Source organism: Durio zibethinus, chromosome 5 (assembly GCF_047325235.1).
Source record: "Durio zibethinus cultivar Kanyao isolate XHJ-2024 chromosome 5, ASM4732523v1, whole genome shotgun sequence".
In the NCBI taxonomy this organism is placed as follows: Eukaryota; Viridiplantae; Streptophyta; class Magnoliopsida; order Malvales; family Malvaceae; genus Durio; species Durio zibethinus.
This window is the reverse complement of record NC_143166.1, coordinates 34676898-34692429: the sequence shown is the minus strand read 5'-3', so window position 1 is coordinate 34692429 and position 15532 is coordinate 34676898. Positions and strand designations below refer to the sequence as shown.

Here is a 15532-nt window from a genome sequence, read left to right as displayed (position 1 = left end):
CGTACATTTTAATATTTTTAATTTTTTAAAATTTATTCGTTAATAATGTTATAATATGTGAATTAATAACAATATATATATATAAAATATAAATCTTATATAAAATATACCCAACCCACATTATTAATGACGTGAAAGTTTTGTTACTGTAAAACTTACAAAAACTGATTTTTTCTTGACAAAAGCTAGCAAATTAACTCTTTTAAATCTACTTTAAAAAAAAAAAAAAAAAACTCTTTGAAATATAATTAATTAAATAAAAAAGAGTGAATAAAGATGTCATTCATCTTAACTTAATTTACTCTGAGTAAAACAATAATCCTAATTAACATTAAGCAAAATGCATACTCTCGTCTTTTTTCATACAATGTTACTAATTTATCTTTTATTGTTAGAGAAAGAGACATAAAATATCAAACATCAAACATGAATTTTGGCCAAAAAAAAAAATCAAACATGAATATACATAATCAAGTATATTTATTTAAATTATAAGAGAAATTTTAAGTCAAAATATCATATACTAGTTTGCAGAAAATAATACATCATAGCCAAACAAATTTGGACGTCCTAACATGGATTAAAAAAGGAAATATAAGCTGAATAATTAGCGTTAGTTTGATACCGACCCGAAATCCAATTCCCAACCTTCCATTTCAATTGCCTGAAACTTTGATGCTAAATGGTGGTGTTGAGCTGTTTACAAATGGTAAAAATCTGAAAGCATAAAAAAAAAATGGGTTAACGATAAAGGTTAAAAATTTTTTTGACGTATGTAATCCAACACTTAAATCAGTGCTTAATTAAAAAGTGAAAATGAGAAAAAGGCTAGGCAAGTATAAAAGCTAGAGTTCCAGTTGGTATAGGAAATATATTTATACTTTTGCGATGGGAACCTTAGGGTTAGATAACCCAAATATTTCATATTATTAAAATCATTATTACGTATTATGCTTTCACAATCAAAGTGAAATATAATTTTATATATTATCAAGACAATTATTACGTATTATGCTTTCATAATCAAAATGAAATATAATATTACAATCTTTTTCCTTTATGCCTGTTGGTGTTCTAAGGGTTTCTTTTCAAGTTCTAGGAGATGACAATGCAAGTTGGGTTGACTTATAGTGCGACTTGTCAAATATATTGAGTCATATGGGATTCTCTCGTTCTCTTGCCCGATTGAGATATCCCCTGTTTTGTCCCATAAAGATTGATTGGATTATAAAAAATTTGTAGTGTGAAGTGTAATGAAGTGCAATTAGAGATCCATTTCTAGGGGTGTATTCAGATTAATATTTTCAATTAGAATGATTTATGGTTGGCTTGGTTGGACCAATACAATGAAGTATCTAGGCCTTATTTTGAAAAAAAACCCAATTGGTAATATATTTATGATTACCACCTATATCATAATCATAATTTTTTTTTAATTATAAATATAAATAAGAGCTATTTCAATCTGTTAATGATCAAATAATATGAAAAATATGTTGAATATTTGATAAAAACATGAAAGAAAAAGAAAAAGGAATTAAATTAAAATAAAAAGAAAATGAAATCATAGCAAAAAGACATGGTATTGGATCATTTGTCCTATATGCACAAATCAAAATCGGGCAAATCTTTACTCGAAGTAGAGCATAAACCTAAAAAAATTAATAAAAAATTAAGGTTAACATCGTAGGCAAAAGTTGAGCTGATAGTTAACAATCCAATCAAGGGTAACAAGTTGAAATCTCCATGTCCCAATTGGTGGTCAATTAAAATAATCGAATTGATATAAATCCCAAAAATTCAGATTAACCCGACATATCACATCAACTAAAATAACCAAATTACAACCACTTAGCAACTAACTTACATTATAAAAAAAAAAAAAAGAGAATTTTAAATGCACCCACGTTTTTGCTTTATACACCTTATTTTTTTCAAAATTTTTTGCAAGTAAAATTATTAAAATATCAATTTCACAAATTTTATAACTTTCAAAATTTTATTTCTGAAAAATAATAACATATCTAAAAAATGCAGTACCAATAAATTATAACACTTCTTAGGAATGTATTTTCAAGAGTGGTGGAATCGAAATTTTATGAAAACTTTAAAAAAATTTATTAAAATTATTTGTAAATAAGTGTAATAAAAAAGTTGTTTTTAAAAAAATATAAATTTTAAAATTAATAAAAAATTACTTTTACTATTTTCATCTTAGAGAAAGAATAATATCTTATGAGACCTTAATTAAATTAAAGATAAAATATCAAATATAATTTTTTGTAGATTTAAAATTTATTATTTTTTAATAAATATTTTTTGTAGTGATTATTAAAATTTTATAATAATTTTAATTAAACAGAATTCTCTAGAAAAGTCTCTCTATCTACTTATCATGATGAATTTCTCCAATTAACATATTAAATTTTGATAAAATTATATAATATTTAGTACTATTACTTATACTGCCTCTTTATTCATAAGCATGCGATGCTGATAAAAAAAATCTTCAATTTCAAATTAGTTCTAATTCTTCCAACACCTTTCCTATCGATTCTCAAATTTGTATGAAACCGAAAATATGGCAATGGTGATTTTATAGCATTTTGACAAAATTATATAGTATTTAATAGTATTATTTATATAGTTTTAAGGAGTTTTAGCTTTTATATATTAATCAAACCTGATAATTTTTTCATCACCCTTTTAACATCAAGAAATAAAATATTTGATTAGAACTTTATAAGATTTTATTTTTTTCTAAAATTAAAATAGTAAAGGTGATTTTTAATTAATTTTAAACTTTATGATTTTTTTAATAATAAATTTTTATTACATTAATTTATAAATAATTTTAACAAAATTTCTTTTCTTATAATTTTCCATAAGTTTTCAATTTTTTCTCTTGAAAATATTTTTTCGAGAAGTTTTATAATTTTTTAAAAATAATGGATATTCAAAAACTAATAAAAAATATTTAAATAATTTCATTTAAAAATTAAAAACATAGATATATTTGAAAAAAAAAAAAAAGATGTATTTAAAACTCTCAAAAAAAGAATCTATTTTATCCTCTGAACATTAAAATGCCCCTAACCAACGACAACCTAACATTCATGCCCCGCTCAACCTTCCCTCAAAAAATAAAATAACAGTCACATCATTGCCATACAAAATATGGGACCAAATAGTAACATCCCGTTGGTCTTAGTAGATTCTTGGCACCACTGTCGGTAAAGTTATTTGCGAGTTACAATAAAATACGAAAATATTGAGTTTTTGGTAATAAATTCCAATCCTGTGATTGGAGTTCTTAGAATATAAGGGGCCTTAAGGGAAGGCATTTTAGATTTGGATAAGGGATTTTCAATTTGGCTTTAGGGTTTGTAGAAAAGATTTTGGGGATTTGGTAGTTGGATTTTAGGGCGTTAAATAAGTATTTATTCACGAGCACTCTAAAGGTCCATTTATTGGTTAGTCATTCTCCAACATAGTTTAGTGAGCAAAGCTTGATTAAGGGGTTGACTTTTTTTTAACCTAAGGCCACCGATCTTTAGGTTTTGTAACTTCACTCCATCTCATTTTGTGGAGTCTTTTGTTACTTTCGCCTTCTTCCCAAAGGAAAATTCGGTTGATCTTATCAAGCTCGCTGAGCTGCGTGACGTAGGTAGAAATGGCCGCCATTGTGGATTGGGTGAGAACGATACGTCTTGTTGGAGAAAGATTTGGGGATTTGGTAGTTAGATTTTAAAGAGTTCCCTTTTTTTTTTTTTTTCAGATTGGTTCTTTTAGTTTTAGATTAATTTTTTTAAAAATTTATTATTTAAAAAAATTCAAGTTAATTATTAGGAAAAAAATTAAGAAGTATATAATTTGATGTGGATTAAAAAATATGTCACTAACATATCATTTAATCCACGTAAACATTTTTATAAATTTAATTCAATCAAAGTATTATGTTATTTTAATCAACGGACATATAAGTAAATCAAATGATATATTAATATATTTAATTATAAAAAATAAATAAAATTAATAATTAAATTAAAATTAAATTAAAACAATATGAAGATTAAATTTAAATAATAATAGAGATATTAAATTTTTAAATTTTAAAAAATAAAATTTAGCATAATTTAACCCTCTTTCCTCATTTAATTTCCCATTTGTCTTCTCATCTAACTCCATTCTTTTTTTTTTTTTTTTAAATGTCACCAATAACCAAAAAAAAATTGACCCTTATGATTCAATGTACATGAATTTTTTATATAATTGACCCTCATGATTCAATGAACATGAATTTTTTATATAATTTTACTTTTATGTTTCAACATTCCATTATTTTTGTCTCTCTTTCTATTTCTTCATTTAATTTCTCATCTGTCCATTCATCCATCCCTATCTTTTTGTTGCTAAATGTTGTCAATAACTTTAAAAAATCAAATCCCTCTCATATTTAAAAAAAAAAAAAAAAACAGCTGTCAAGCGAAGAAGAATAGACAATTCGTCCCAAAATTTTAATTTTATAGGAAAATTAAATTCTTTCATATTAAAAATCTTTTTTAAAAATTATTTTATCCTTAAAAAATTAGTATTTTCAAATACTCATATAGAGTAATATTTAATAATAATAATTTTTTATTTTTTTTCTAAAATATATCAAATCTATAATAAAAAAATTTAGATACAACATATAAAAATAACTTATATGTATAAAATATAAATATATATATATTAAGTGCATAATATTATTTTTTGCATGTAACAATTTAAAAAAAAGAACATGAAGGATATAATATGAAGAAAGGTTGGTTGAAAAAAAAAAGAAAATAATCATAATTAAATATTTGTCAATTCGATTTTAGTTATTATAATACTCGCATATATTTTAAACTTAAATTTATATGTTTGTGAAAATATATTGATAATAATCTTATTTATTTTAAATTAAAAATCATTCATAAGAAGTAAACCTAATTTAAAAAGTTGTAATGTTTAAATACAAATAATTTTGTTATTATATATTCAATAGATATATAAAATAAAGAATAATATCTAAAAATATAACATACTTAGGTTTGATGGGTAGTTTTGTAATTGTTGGGGTGGATTGTCTATTTTTCAAACTAGTAGACTTATGTTAAAATATTATATTCAAAACTAAAGGAATTTGATGGAATTTACCCAATTATGTTCTACGTAAAATGTGATTTTAGTTAAATAATTTTCTAATGTAAAATGTGATTTTAGTTTGGTTTTGCACCCATTTTTCTTGTCTTTTCTCTTTTTTTTTTAAATGTAAAATGCAACAAGTTGTTTAGGTTAGGATTGATATCTAATTATAGTTCATACCTAATTCTATCTAAACTTAGGCATATTTATCCTTATAGTAATTCTTCAAAATTTTCATATAGTTTTTATTTACCCCTCAAAATTACATTCTACAATCTATTTTTTAACACCTCACATTCAAATTCCATAAACTTATTCTTATATGCATGTAAAAGGTAGGAGGATTCCTTCAGAGAATAAACTCCATAAACTCATTTATTGTGGCCACCTGTTAATCATCAAAATTGTACTTAATTTGCATCAAGTTATGATTGAAGACTGTGAACCTTTCGAGAGAGAGCCTTTGTTGGATGCCAAGTGCTTTAAGCGAAAAATTAACTCTAGCCTGTCAGTTTTTTGGTAGAGTTGTGCGTGTTCACTGTTTCAAAATTCAGATAGGCTGTTCTGATAGTAACCATATAACTTATGTTCTCCTATCTCATTTTTTAGTTAGATTCAGATATCATTACAACCAAGTTTTCTGGTCAGATGTCTGAATTCGGATTCAGGAACTGCTATTTTTGTTTTACAACTTATTACTTGTTTTTATTAAAGAGGTTTTTCTGTTTTTTATCGTTTTTAACCAGCATGAGTTTTAATTTTTTTTTTTCCTGTTCTTGTTTGGAACAGTTTCTCGACAGTCGAAGGTTTCTGATGTCTTTTCATGTTTCAAAGAAGGGAAAGCAGGAATGTTTAGCATTTCCTTATCTCTTGTATAATGTCTAAATTCATTCATTTCTCACACTTTTGGTCTCAATTTGGTAGAAACAACACTACGGTTGGTTCTTGATTACCTATTCTTGTCCAGGTTTGAAAGTGGGTGCGGCATCTCAATTTCATAATACAAGTACGATTGACCCAGTTCAATTCTTCCACGTGCATAATTAAGTTTACTACAATTTATTGTTAAATACGCATTAAACACCGGCATTTGCTTGTATTGTAGTGAGACAAGGCCAGTCCTTTGATTAAATGGAGATCGGCAAAGGACGAAACCCATGCTCCAGACTGGCCTTCCAAACTTTATCCATGCTAAACATGGTTTGACCGCACTCATGAACGTTCCATCCTTCCAGACCATGTATGACCCCAGCCACCCGCCATGCACTCATCACTCTTCTTGGCAACCAATTCTGTATCATATTCATATACATATCTTCAATAATTAAGAGAAAAAAAAATAGTAAAAACTGGCAACTTAAGCCGCATATTTTGATACGCATGCACATATCCAGTTACCAAAGACGAAAAGCATGGTTAGAAAATTAGGAAGATCTCTATACTTACCTCGCAAGAATGCAAGTTCTCAAGAGATTTAGGAGCCACCATGGCAGGAGTAGCGTGGAAGCAGCAGTCTTTGCGCACTTTCTTTGGTGGGAATTGTGAAAAGGGAATAAATAATGTCCCTTTTTTTGCCTTCAACTGTTCTCTTTCGGTGAATCCCTCCCCCACCACCCATATCTGGAAATTCTAATTACCCGTTTTTATTTTTGTTTTAATAACAGGTTAACTAGTCTTAATTACAAATTCTCACTAATCACATTCTTACAAACAAAATTTACCTTTTGATCATAGTTATCTGGAAGAACCAAGTTATTTCCAAACCTGTCACTCTGCTCGAACTGCTTGTATTTATCCTCTTTTGTTATGGCCACCTGTTCATCAAAATTGTACTTTGTATTACGATGTTCCTTCCTATCCATCATGTCATGTCCGTTTCAGAGGAACCTTGATTCTTGAATATTAACTAATTTTGACCTTTTAAATTTCAATACCTGGACACCTTTTTGGCATAAAGCAAGGGCTATGGCATAAGAAACCTTAGTGAACTTGCCCCTGAGGAGTACTTGGCTTGTTCCTTCGGGAATGCTGTTCACCACAACAGCCGCTGCTAAACTGCTTCCATCCACAAGCTTGATTTTAAGCTTAGGGTGCCTTTGGATATAGAGCTTTCCATTCCCATTAAGCTCTTCATCCTGCATTAATTGACATTAATTTCAAAGGATTATGAAAATAGGTTTTTTTTATAGCTTTTAAATAATTAAGAAGTGATGAAATCAAAGCTAGGTTGGGTAAAAACTTATTGCCTGGTTCAGAAGGCCTAAGCTCAGCACCTTTGCTCCCTTCTTATCGGCTTCAAGTATAGCTTCTTCAATTAAGTTATTGACAACTTCTTTTTGCTTTCCCAAAAGGTACTGCGACACGTTCATGTAAATCAAATCTAAAAGAAAAAAGAATTACAGAGGAAAAAGAGATGAGAAATATGTTTTTATTACATGCATAGCGTATCTTGGTATCACCCAAGATTGTAGTTTGAGCTTATCCAAGGCATTCCTCTCTGAAATAAATGTACGGCCATAAAACCAAGTGAAGACCACAGACCAACATGTCACAGGCCATATCGCCATCAAATACCACTTTGAAGCGAATGGCTTGGAAGCTAAAGAAGCAAAGCCAAGGCGCAAATGATATATGGAGTTTGTCGTAGTTAAATGCGTCAAATATACGATGTCCGGTGACTCTTCCTGCCTTTTGAGTGAAGACTCATATAAAGCATCTGAGGACTTGTCCACTGTACCGTAAATGTAATCGTAAACCGGCATGAACAGCGCGTAATTGGTCCGAAATTGAGTATGATGCAAAGAGTGATATCTGCCATATCCAGGTTAAGTATTTAAGTATGGTAACGGGTACGTACTGCTCAGAGAGATTCATCAACGGAAAATTAACTTACGAGGGTGTATACATGAGATACTTGAGAGGAGGGAAGATAGAGAAAACCCAGTTTGGAACCAGTTCGAAGTTGCAGTGTCCCATGTTGTTCATTAGATCAATGTAAGTTAAGTAAACGACTGCCACTACAATGGAAGCAGTGCCCGTAAATGTCATTGTCAATATAGGGATTGCAAAGAGCAAGAAGTATGCAACTTCTTCTGCAAATGGGTGAATGACCGCTGCGAAAAGAACCATATGTAGTGATTCATTTGTGTAACATTTGAATTAATAAATTATATGAGAGTACGTATATATAGTTGATTATCATTATTCTTTTAAAGAATGCTAAATGCCATTTGGGTGGTGCTAGCTCACAGGTAATGGGCTCGGTGGCAATGGAAGAATGGTGATGGGAGTGATAGCGAGAGTAGAGGTAATGGTGGTGCAGCGCCCTGTGAAGCCAATAATAGAGGAACTCCACAGGGCCAACATGGAGTAGAATTGTGATAATAGCTCCATCTGTTCTCCATATAGGCCAGTGAGATGCTTTTGGTATTATCATATGCCCCAAGTAGAAGAGAAGTCCATTTAATATGATCTGGTCATCCCTGCATAACAAGTGCCAAACCATCCATCATTATTAGGCTCAAACTGAAAAGAGAAACAATAGAGCTAATAATTAGGAGTAATTAACCAGTTGCTTTCTCTGTCAACTTGCTCAAACTCGATGCCCTTATCAACGATCCTGTTGTTTCCTTTGGCAGTTCTGTAACGAGAATAAGAAACCCATATCTGATTGTGAAGGAATCTTGTGAGAAGAAATGGGAATATGATGAGGTAGGAAAGGTCTGCCTCCTTTTCTCCTTTACACATGAGACAGTAAGCGCTGTGAACCACCCATGGAGCCAAGATAACATACTACCACACCATGAAAACCAATGAGTTCAAGCAGTGAGTATTATACATACATATATATATATATATATAGCATACTACAATTATTACCCGAAGGAAGATCAATGAACAATCAATAAAGCAGTACCTTGAAGTTTCCAAGAGGTTTCCATGGCCAGTTAGTGAGAACTCCGGGATTAGTAGCCATATTTCTCTGCTGCTTATTTCTTCATTTTCCCGGCACTCCGACGCTTTATATGCTACTTGGTGGCAATTCGTTAGTTGAAAGAGTTAAGACCACGATTAACCCGTTATGAAAGGTTTGTTACAAGGTAGTTGGGGTGGGGATATGTTTATGTTCAATGAGAAAATTATTAGTTTTCAAACCTAGAAAAACACAACAGCCAGCAAATTAACCCTTTGAAATCTAGTTAAAAAAAAAAAAAAAAAACTCTTTGAAATATAATTAATTAAATAAAAAAGAGTGAATAAAGATGTTATCCATCTTAATTTAATCTGCTCTGAGTAAAACAATAATACTAATTAATATTAAGTAAAATATATACTCTCGTCTCTTTTCATATAATGTTACTAATTTATCTTTTACTGTTAGAGAAAGAGAAATAAAATATCAAACATCAAACATGAATTTTGGCCAAAAAAAATCAAACATGAATATACATAATCAACTATATTTATTTAAATTATAAGTGAGATTTTAAGTCAAAATATCATATACTAGTTAAGAGAAACATCCAAACTGCAATTTTGTGGAAGCTGATACATCATAGCTAGACAAATTTAGATGTCTTAAGTTCGATTAATGAAGGAAATATAAGCCGGATAATTAGCGTTAATTTGAAACGGACCCAAATTCTAAGTCCCAACCTTCCATTTCAAATGCTTGAAAGCCTTGATGCTAAGTGTTGGTGTTGAGCTATTTACAAATGATAAAAATCTGAAAATATAAAAAAAAAAATAGGTTAACGATAAAGGTTAAAAATTTTTCTAACGTTTTATAATTCAACACTTAAATCAGTGATTCGTTAAAAAGTGAGAATGAAAAGAAGTCAAGGCAATTATAAAGGCTAGAGCTCCAGTTGGTTTTGGAAATATATTTATTTTTATGCGATGGGAACCTTAGTCCTAGATAACCCGAGCTCGATGTAGAAAAATTAGAATTAACTTCCTAAACAGAGGCGGAGCTAACGGTTAACAATCCAATTAGTGGTGACAAGTTGAAATCCGTTGTGTCAGATGCTGGTCAATTAAAACAATCGAATGTTATCTGACACCACGGGAACGTCATCTTGTCCCATAATTGCCACACAAAAAGCGAAACCGACGTGCTGGTGGTCCAGGTAGGTTCTTGGCATCACTATCTGTAAAGTTATCTGCTGGAGGTTTTGGTAATAAATTCATCATCAGCGTCGAAGAAGTGTCTGCATCTACTTTTCTGATATTTTTGGCGATTGCCATTTATATCTCAATAGCAATGGCAATATTAATTTAGAGATTTATGCGTATAACGAATTTTTCAATATTTATTTCCTTCTTTCTATTTCCTCATTTAATTTCTCATCTGTTTTTTTATCTAACTCCATCTTTTTCTTATTAAATATCATCAATAACTTCGAAAAAAAAAAAATCAAATCCTTCTCGTATTCTAAAAAATCAGCTATCAAGCAAGGAAGAAAATTTTATGAATAGTCATTTTAAGTTCATTTTTTTAATATCGTTAAATACTTCAACTCAATATATACTAGCGTGCGATTCCCACTACATTGGGAATTAAATATTTTTTATTTTAAAAAATAAAATACTTAATTTTTTATTTAATAAAAATTATAACTATTTAGTTCACTTGATCATTCAGTTTTGATCATTTTTAATAAAATATCACATGTTAAATTATATAAAACAATGGCAAAAGTATTTTAGCAATTTAATATATGATTAATTTTATATTATATTAAAATTTAATATGTAATTTAATACAAGTATTATAGTAATTTTAAAATAAAATATCACATGTCAATTTCTTTTGGGGCACTCATAAGAGCATTTATGCAATTAGTGTATAACAGCCATTATACTAAATTTGATAAATTATGTTAAGATGGGGCATTTTCATAAGTATAGTATAAGGGATATTATAGTAATTTTGATCAAATATCATAGAAAAGGTATTTTATAATTATGGTAAAATAGTATTATAGTGATTTTTGTTAATTATAAAAGAAGCATATTTCTATAATTACGATAAAAATACATTATAATAATTTTGGCTAATTATGAAAAAAATAATATTTTCAGAATTATGGTAGAAATGCATTATAGTAAATTTGAAAATGTGTTAAAATCATATCAAATAAACAAAAGGGCATTATAGTAACTTCTATGGAATTTATTTTATTATATGTTATTTAACATATAATAAGTAATTTAATAGAAAATTAAAAAAAATTTTCTATGTCAAATTTTAACCAATTATATTAGAAGGAGTATTTCTGTAATTATTGTAAAAAGATATTATAATAATTTTAACTAACTATAAGAAACGAAATATTTTTGTAATTTTAGTAAAAAGCATAGTAATAAATTTAGACACATGTCAATATTATATCAAATAAACAAAAGGTTATTATAGAATTATCAAGGTGATTGTTTTAATATATATTATTTATTTTAAAACAAAATGCCACATGTCAACTTCCTATTAAACATTCATAATAGCATTTCCGTAAGTATGATAGGAAGGGTATTACAATAATTTTGAGCATTTATGAAAGAATGATATTCATGTAATTATGATAGGAAAATATTATATTAATTTTGATCAATAATAGGAGTAAGGGTATTTTCATAATTCAATAATAAGTGATTGGTATTTTCATAATTATAATATGATGGCATTATAGTAAACAATTATAAGAGAATGGATATTTTTATAATTATGATAAAAGGGCATAATAATCAATTTATGAAAAGAGATATTTTCTTAATTATAGTATGAAAGTATTTTAGAAAATAATTAAAAATATATGTTTTCATAATTATAATATGAGGATAAATCTCTTAATATGAATGCATATCATTTTCTTATCAAATAATGAGAATAGTAATTAAATACTTTCCTTAATGATTCTTTTCTCTATATGTATAGATTTTTCTCTGGTCACATTAAAATCTGTGGGGGTCATATGTATTTAATTAGACACATGTTTTACTGTACCTCAACCAAGACATCCAAACAATATACCAATATGATTGAGACTTGCAACCACCTTGCAACATAGATAACTGGAGAACTAAATGGCCTGTAAGAAGTGTTCCTTCCGGCCATTAATGAGCACGACATAACCACAAACAAATAAATGTGGTTAGAAAACTGCTTAGCTTGGACCAAGGCTTTGCATGGGCCACGATCGTGGGCTTTAAACTCCCACGTGAAGCTCACCGTTTTGAGTTGAAAAAACTCTATACAAGTACTTGGATGTTACGGCCATATTTGGATATGTCATGCTTGGGTTGTCACTCAGCTTCAATGGGGCCATGGTTATAGAGTTGGTTGGCAAAGGAAGGAAAAAAAATCTACCTAATGATTTTCTAATGTAAAATGTAATTTAGTTTGCTTTTTGCAGCCATTTTCTTGTCTTTTCTTTTTTCTTATTAAATGTAAAATGAACAAACGTTAACAAGTTGTTTGGGTAAGTCCTCGTTCTCTCATTCTGTCCCCTTATTCGATTTTTTTTATTTTTCTTATTTCCTTCCTCTCATTCAGTTCTTAATTGAATCAATATTAACCATTTCAAATTTAAAAAGAGATAAAGGGGTTTTAAATAATCATTTCTAATATAAAAGTAATTTTTTGTTTTTTTGGTGATTGAATATCAAAATATTATGGAATTGATCACTAGGCAATTACTATACACGTTAAAAACTCATGATAACCTTTGAGATAATTAGTTTTCACTAAAAACCATCACAATAAATGAGATAACTCAAATAGCTAAATCTACATAATTTATAGGTATGATGTGGATTATTATAGTTGGCTTAGAATAGCTATAAGCCAAAATTGATGTCACTACTTTGATCACGTTGTGATAATTTTTTGTTATGTATATGATTTAATTCATGAATTGTACAAGTGGTTTATCATCTATGATTTTACATAGTAAAAATTTCAAAGTATATTTACTTTGGAAGCCATGAGTGATTCAAAAATATTGTAAATATTAAAACTTTTATAATAGCAAAAAGAATGGTTTTTGATCCATTTGGATGATAGAAATGGTTTTGTTCATGGTAATAAAAATTATTAATAGTGTCCATGATTAAATAGATTCATATAAGTATTTATGAATTAACATAAAAAATTTTAAAAGAAGACTATAGAAGCATTATTATATTTGAAATCTATTTATTGATATAAACTCTTATATTGAGTTAAAATATAAAAGTTTTGAAACTTTTATGAAAAAGAAATATTAAGATATAAATTATTTATTAATTATCTTTCACTAAAGGTAGATTTAGAGGCCTCATACTTTAAAAAAATCATCAAATAATGAAAATAAATGAAATGACAATTTGATTAAGTATATATGATATCTTTATAATTGAATGAGACATTATTTAATAAAAGAATACATATTTGCACATGGTAAAGTGATAAGAATCAAAAGAAATTAAAATTATTACCATAGTATTATAAGATTTTAGTATAATTTTATGAACAAATTATATCCAATGTGGGATAGGATTTTAGTATAACTTTACTCATAAACAATTAAATCTTTCTATCTAATGTAAAATGCACCACATTCTAAACTACCAATAACCCCTACTAGTTTGGAATGTTGGTGCTTAATTTTAACCTTTCACATAAATAAATATTATGAATACAAGAATGTATATCTCGATTTAAACATTCAATTAACGTCTATATCTTAAAATTCTAATGAAGTTGATGGTGTTCACAGATTAAACCTCAACTCCTAGTGTTAGAATTGAAGATATAACATATATAATACTTATTTATTCTTCTATAAGAGATTTTATAACTGCTTTTAGCACTATTATAGCCATATGCTTATCCTATTCATAAACATTTACAAAAGAGACCTCAATTATTCTTGTTAAAGCAGCACCACTATTATGTTTATATAAGTAGAGTTTCTATTATGTTTCAATTGCTTTAGACATTTAAAACTTTATTAAGAGTATAAAAACTCATCTTTCTCACGTGATAGATCACACTAGTTTTTAAAATTTGAATAAATTTTATTAGTGTTTAACAGACACATAACAATAACTTCTTTTTACCCATTAAACTTGGTAATTAGAGGTTATTAATTCAAAGTTAGGTTCCTATTATTGGTGTCTAATAATAAGGGTTTAAATATATTCTACTTGTAGTTCTACTAACCAAATATCTTAAAATTAAATTTTTTTTATAGTAATTACCCTTACTTGAGATTGAATCTTGCTTCAAGCTAATATGTCCAAACTTTTCATTTTGCTTATCATTTATATGCTCCAAACATTGTTGTCTTATTTTTATCATTTTAAGAAATAGTTGATTTTGGTTATGGCCACAACTCTATATTTATTAATTTCAACCATTCTATTTTTATACTTTTATACATTTTTAATACAATTATACTTTTAGTACAATTAGATAAACTCAATGAATAAACCAAACGATTTTAGTCCTTTTAAGCTTTTTGTGAACCTTTTTATGACTTTACTTTAATAAGTATTTAAACTTATTAGCTTATATAATTTGCTTGTAAAATTAGACTAAAATCTCACAATACTATGGTGGTAATTTTTATTTCTTATTATTCTTATCACCCCCACCATGTGCAAGTATGCATGCTTTTATTAAAGAATATTTCATTTAATTATCAAGATATCATATATACTTAATCAAGTTACCATTTCATTTATCTTTTCACTATTTATTTTTTTTTCTAAGTAAGAGGCCTCAAAATTCACCTTTAGTGAAAAATAACTAGTTGATATCTTAATATTTGAATAAAAGTTTCAAAACTTTTATATTTTAACTCAACATAAGAGTTTACATCAATAAGCAGATTTCAAATATAATCATGCTTCTAAAGTCTCTTTTTAAAACTTTTATGTCAATTCATAAATATTAATATGAATCTATTTTATCATGGACACTATTAATAATTTTTTTTATTACTATGAACAAAACCATTTCCATCACCCAAATGGATCAAATAACATTCTTTTTGCTGTTATAAAAGTTTTCAAATTCACAAGATCTTTAAATCACTAATGGCTTCCAAAGTAAATATACCTTTGAAATTTTCACTATATAAAATCATAGATGATAAATTATTTGTACAATCTATGAATTAGACTATATACATAATAAAAATTACCACAATGTGATTAAGATTGTGACATCAATTTTAGCTTATGGCTATTCTAAGACAACATAATAATCCACCTCCTACCTACGAATCATGTAGATTTGGCTATTAAGGTTATATCATTTATAATGATGGCTTTTAGTGAAAACCAACTATTTTAAATGTTATCATGAGTTTTCAAT

General features: G+C 27.7%; 1 protein-coding gene across 5 annotated transcripts; it reads right to left on the bottom strand.

Moving 5' to 3' along the window:
• Positions 1-6002: 6002 nt before the first annotated feature.
• On the bottom strand, positions 6003-9163 carry LOC111282066 (very-long-chain aldehyde decarbonylase CER1-like). Of its 5 annotated transcripts, none has more exons than XM_089761382.1 (10): positions 9089-9163; positions 8741-8964; positions 8422-8654; positions 8066-8285; positions 7608-7983; positions 7419-7526; positions 7107-7307; positions 6894-6986; positions 6619-6801; positions 6003-6464 (listed from the first exon to the last, which is right to left on the bottom strand). In XM_089761382.1, exons 1-10 carry the CDS (start codon positions 9146-9148, stop codon positions 6300-6302), a joined length of 1863 nt encoding a protein of 620 aa, XP_089617508.1. In that variant the 5' UTR covers positions 9149-9163; the 3' UTR covers positions 6003-6299. The 5 variants fall into 5 exon arrangements, with proteins under 5 accessions (XP_089617508.1, XP_022725724.1, XP_089617509.1 ...); XM_022869989.2 differs by having other exon boundaries at positions 6619-6792; XM_089761383.1 differs by having other exon boundaries at positions 8078-8285.
• Positions 9164-15532: the final 6369 nt, after the last annotated feature.

Bases quoted from the DNA above. Each gene is read 5' to 3' on its own strand.
- LOC111282066 (XM_089761382.1), bottom strand. From the start codon at position 9,148: ATGGCTACTAATCCCGGAGTTCTCACTAACTGGCCATGGAAACCTCTT. The intron at 7,984-8,065 runs GTAAGTTAATTT...TGGATATGGCAG, and splicing joins TATCTCATGTATACACCCTC to ATATCACTCTTTGCATCATA. The intron at 6,802-6,893 runs GTAAATTTTGTT...ACGGGTAATTAG, and splicing joins CAGATAACTATGATCAAAAG to AATTTCCAGATATGGGTGGT.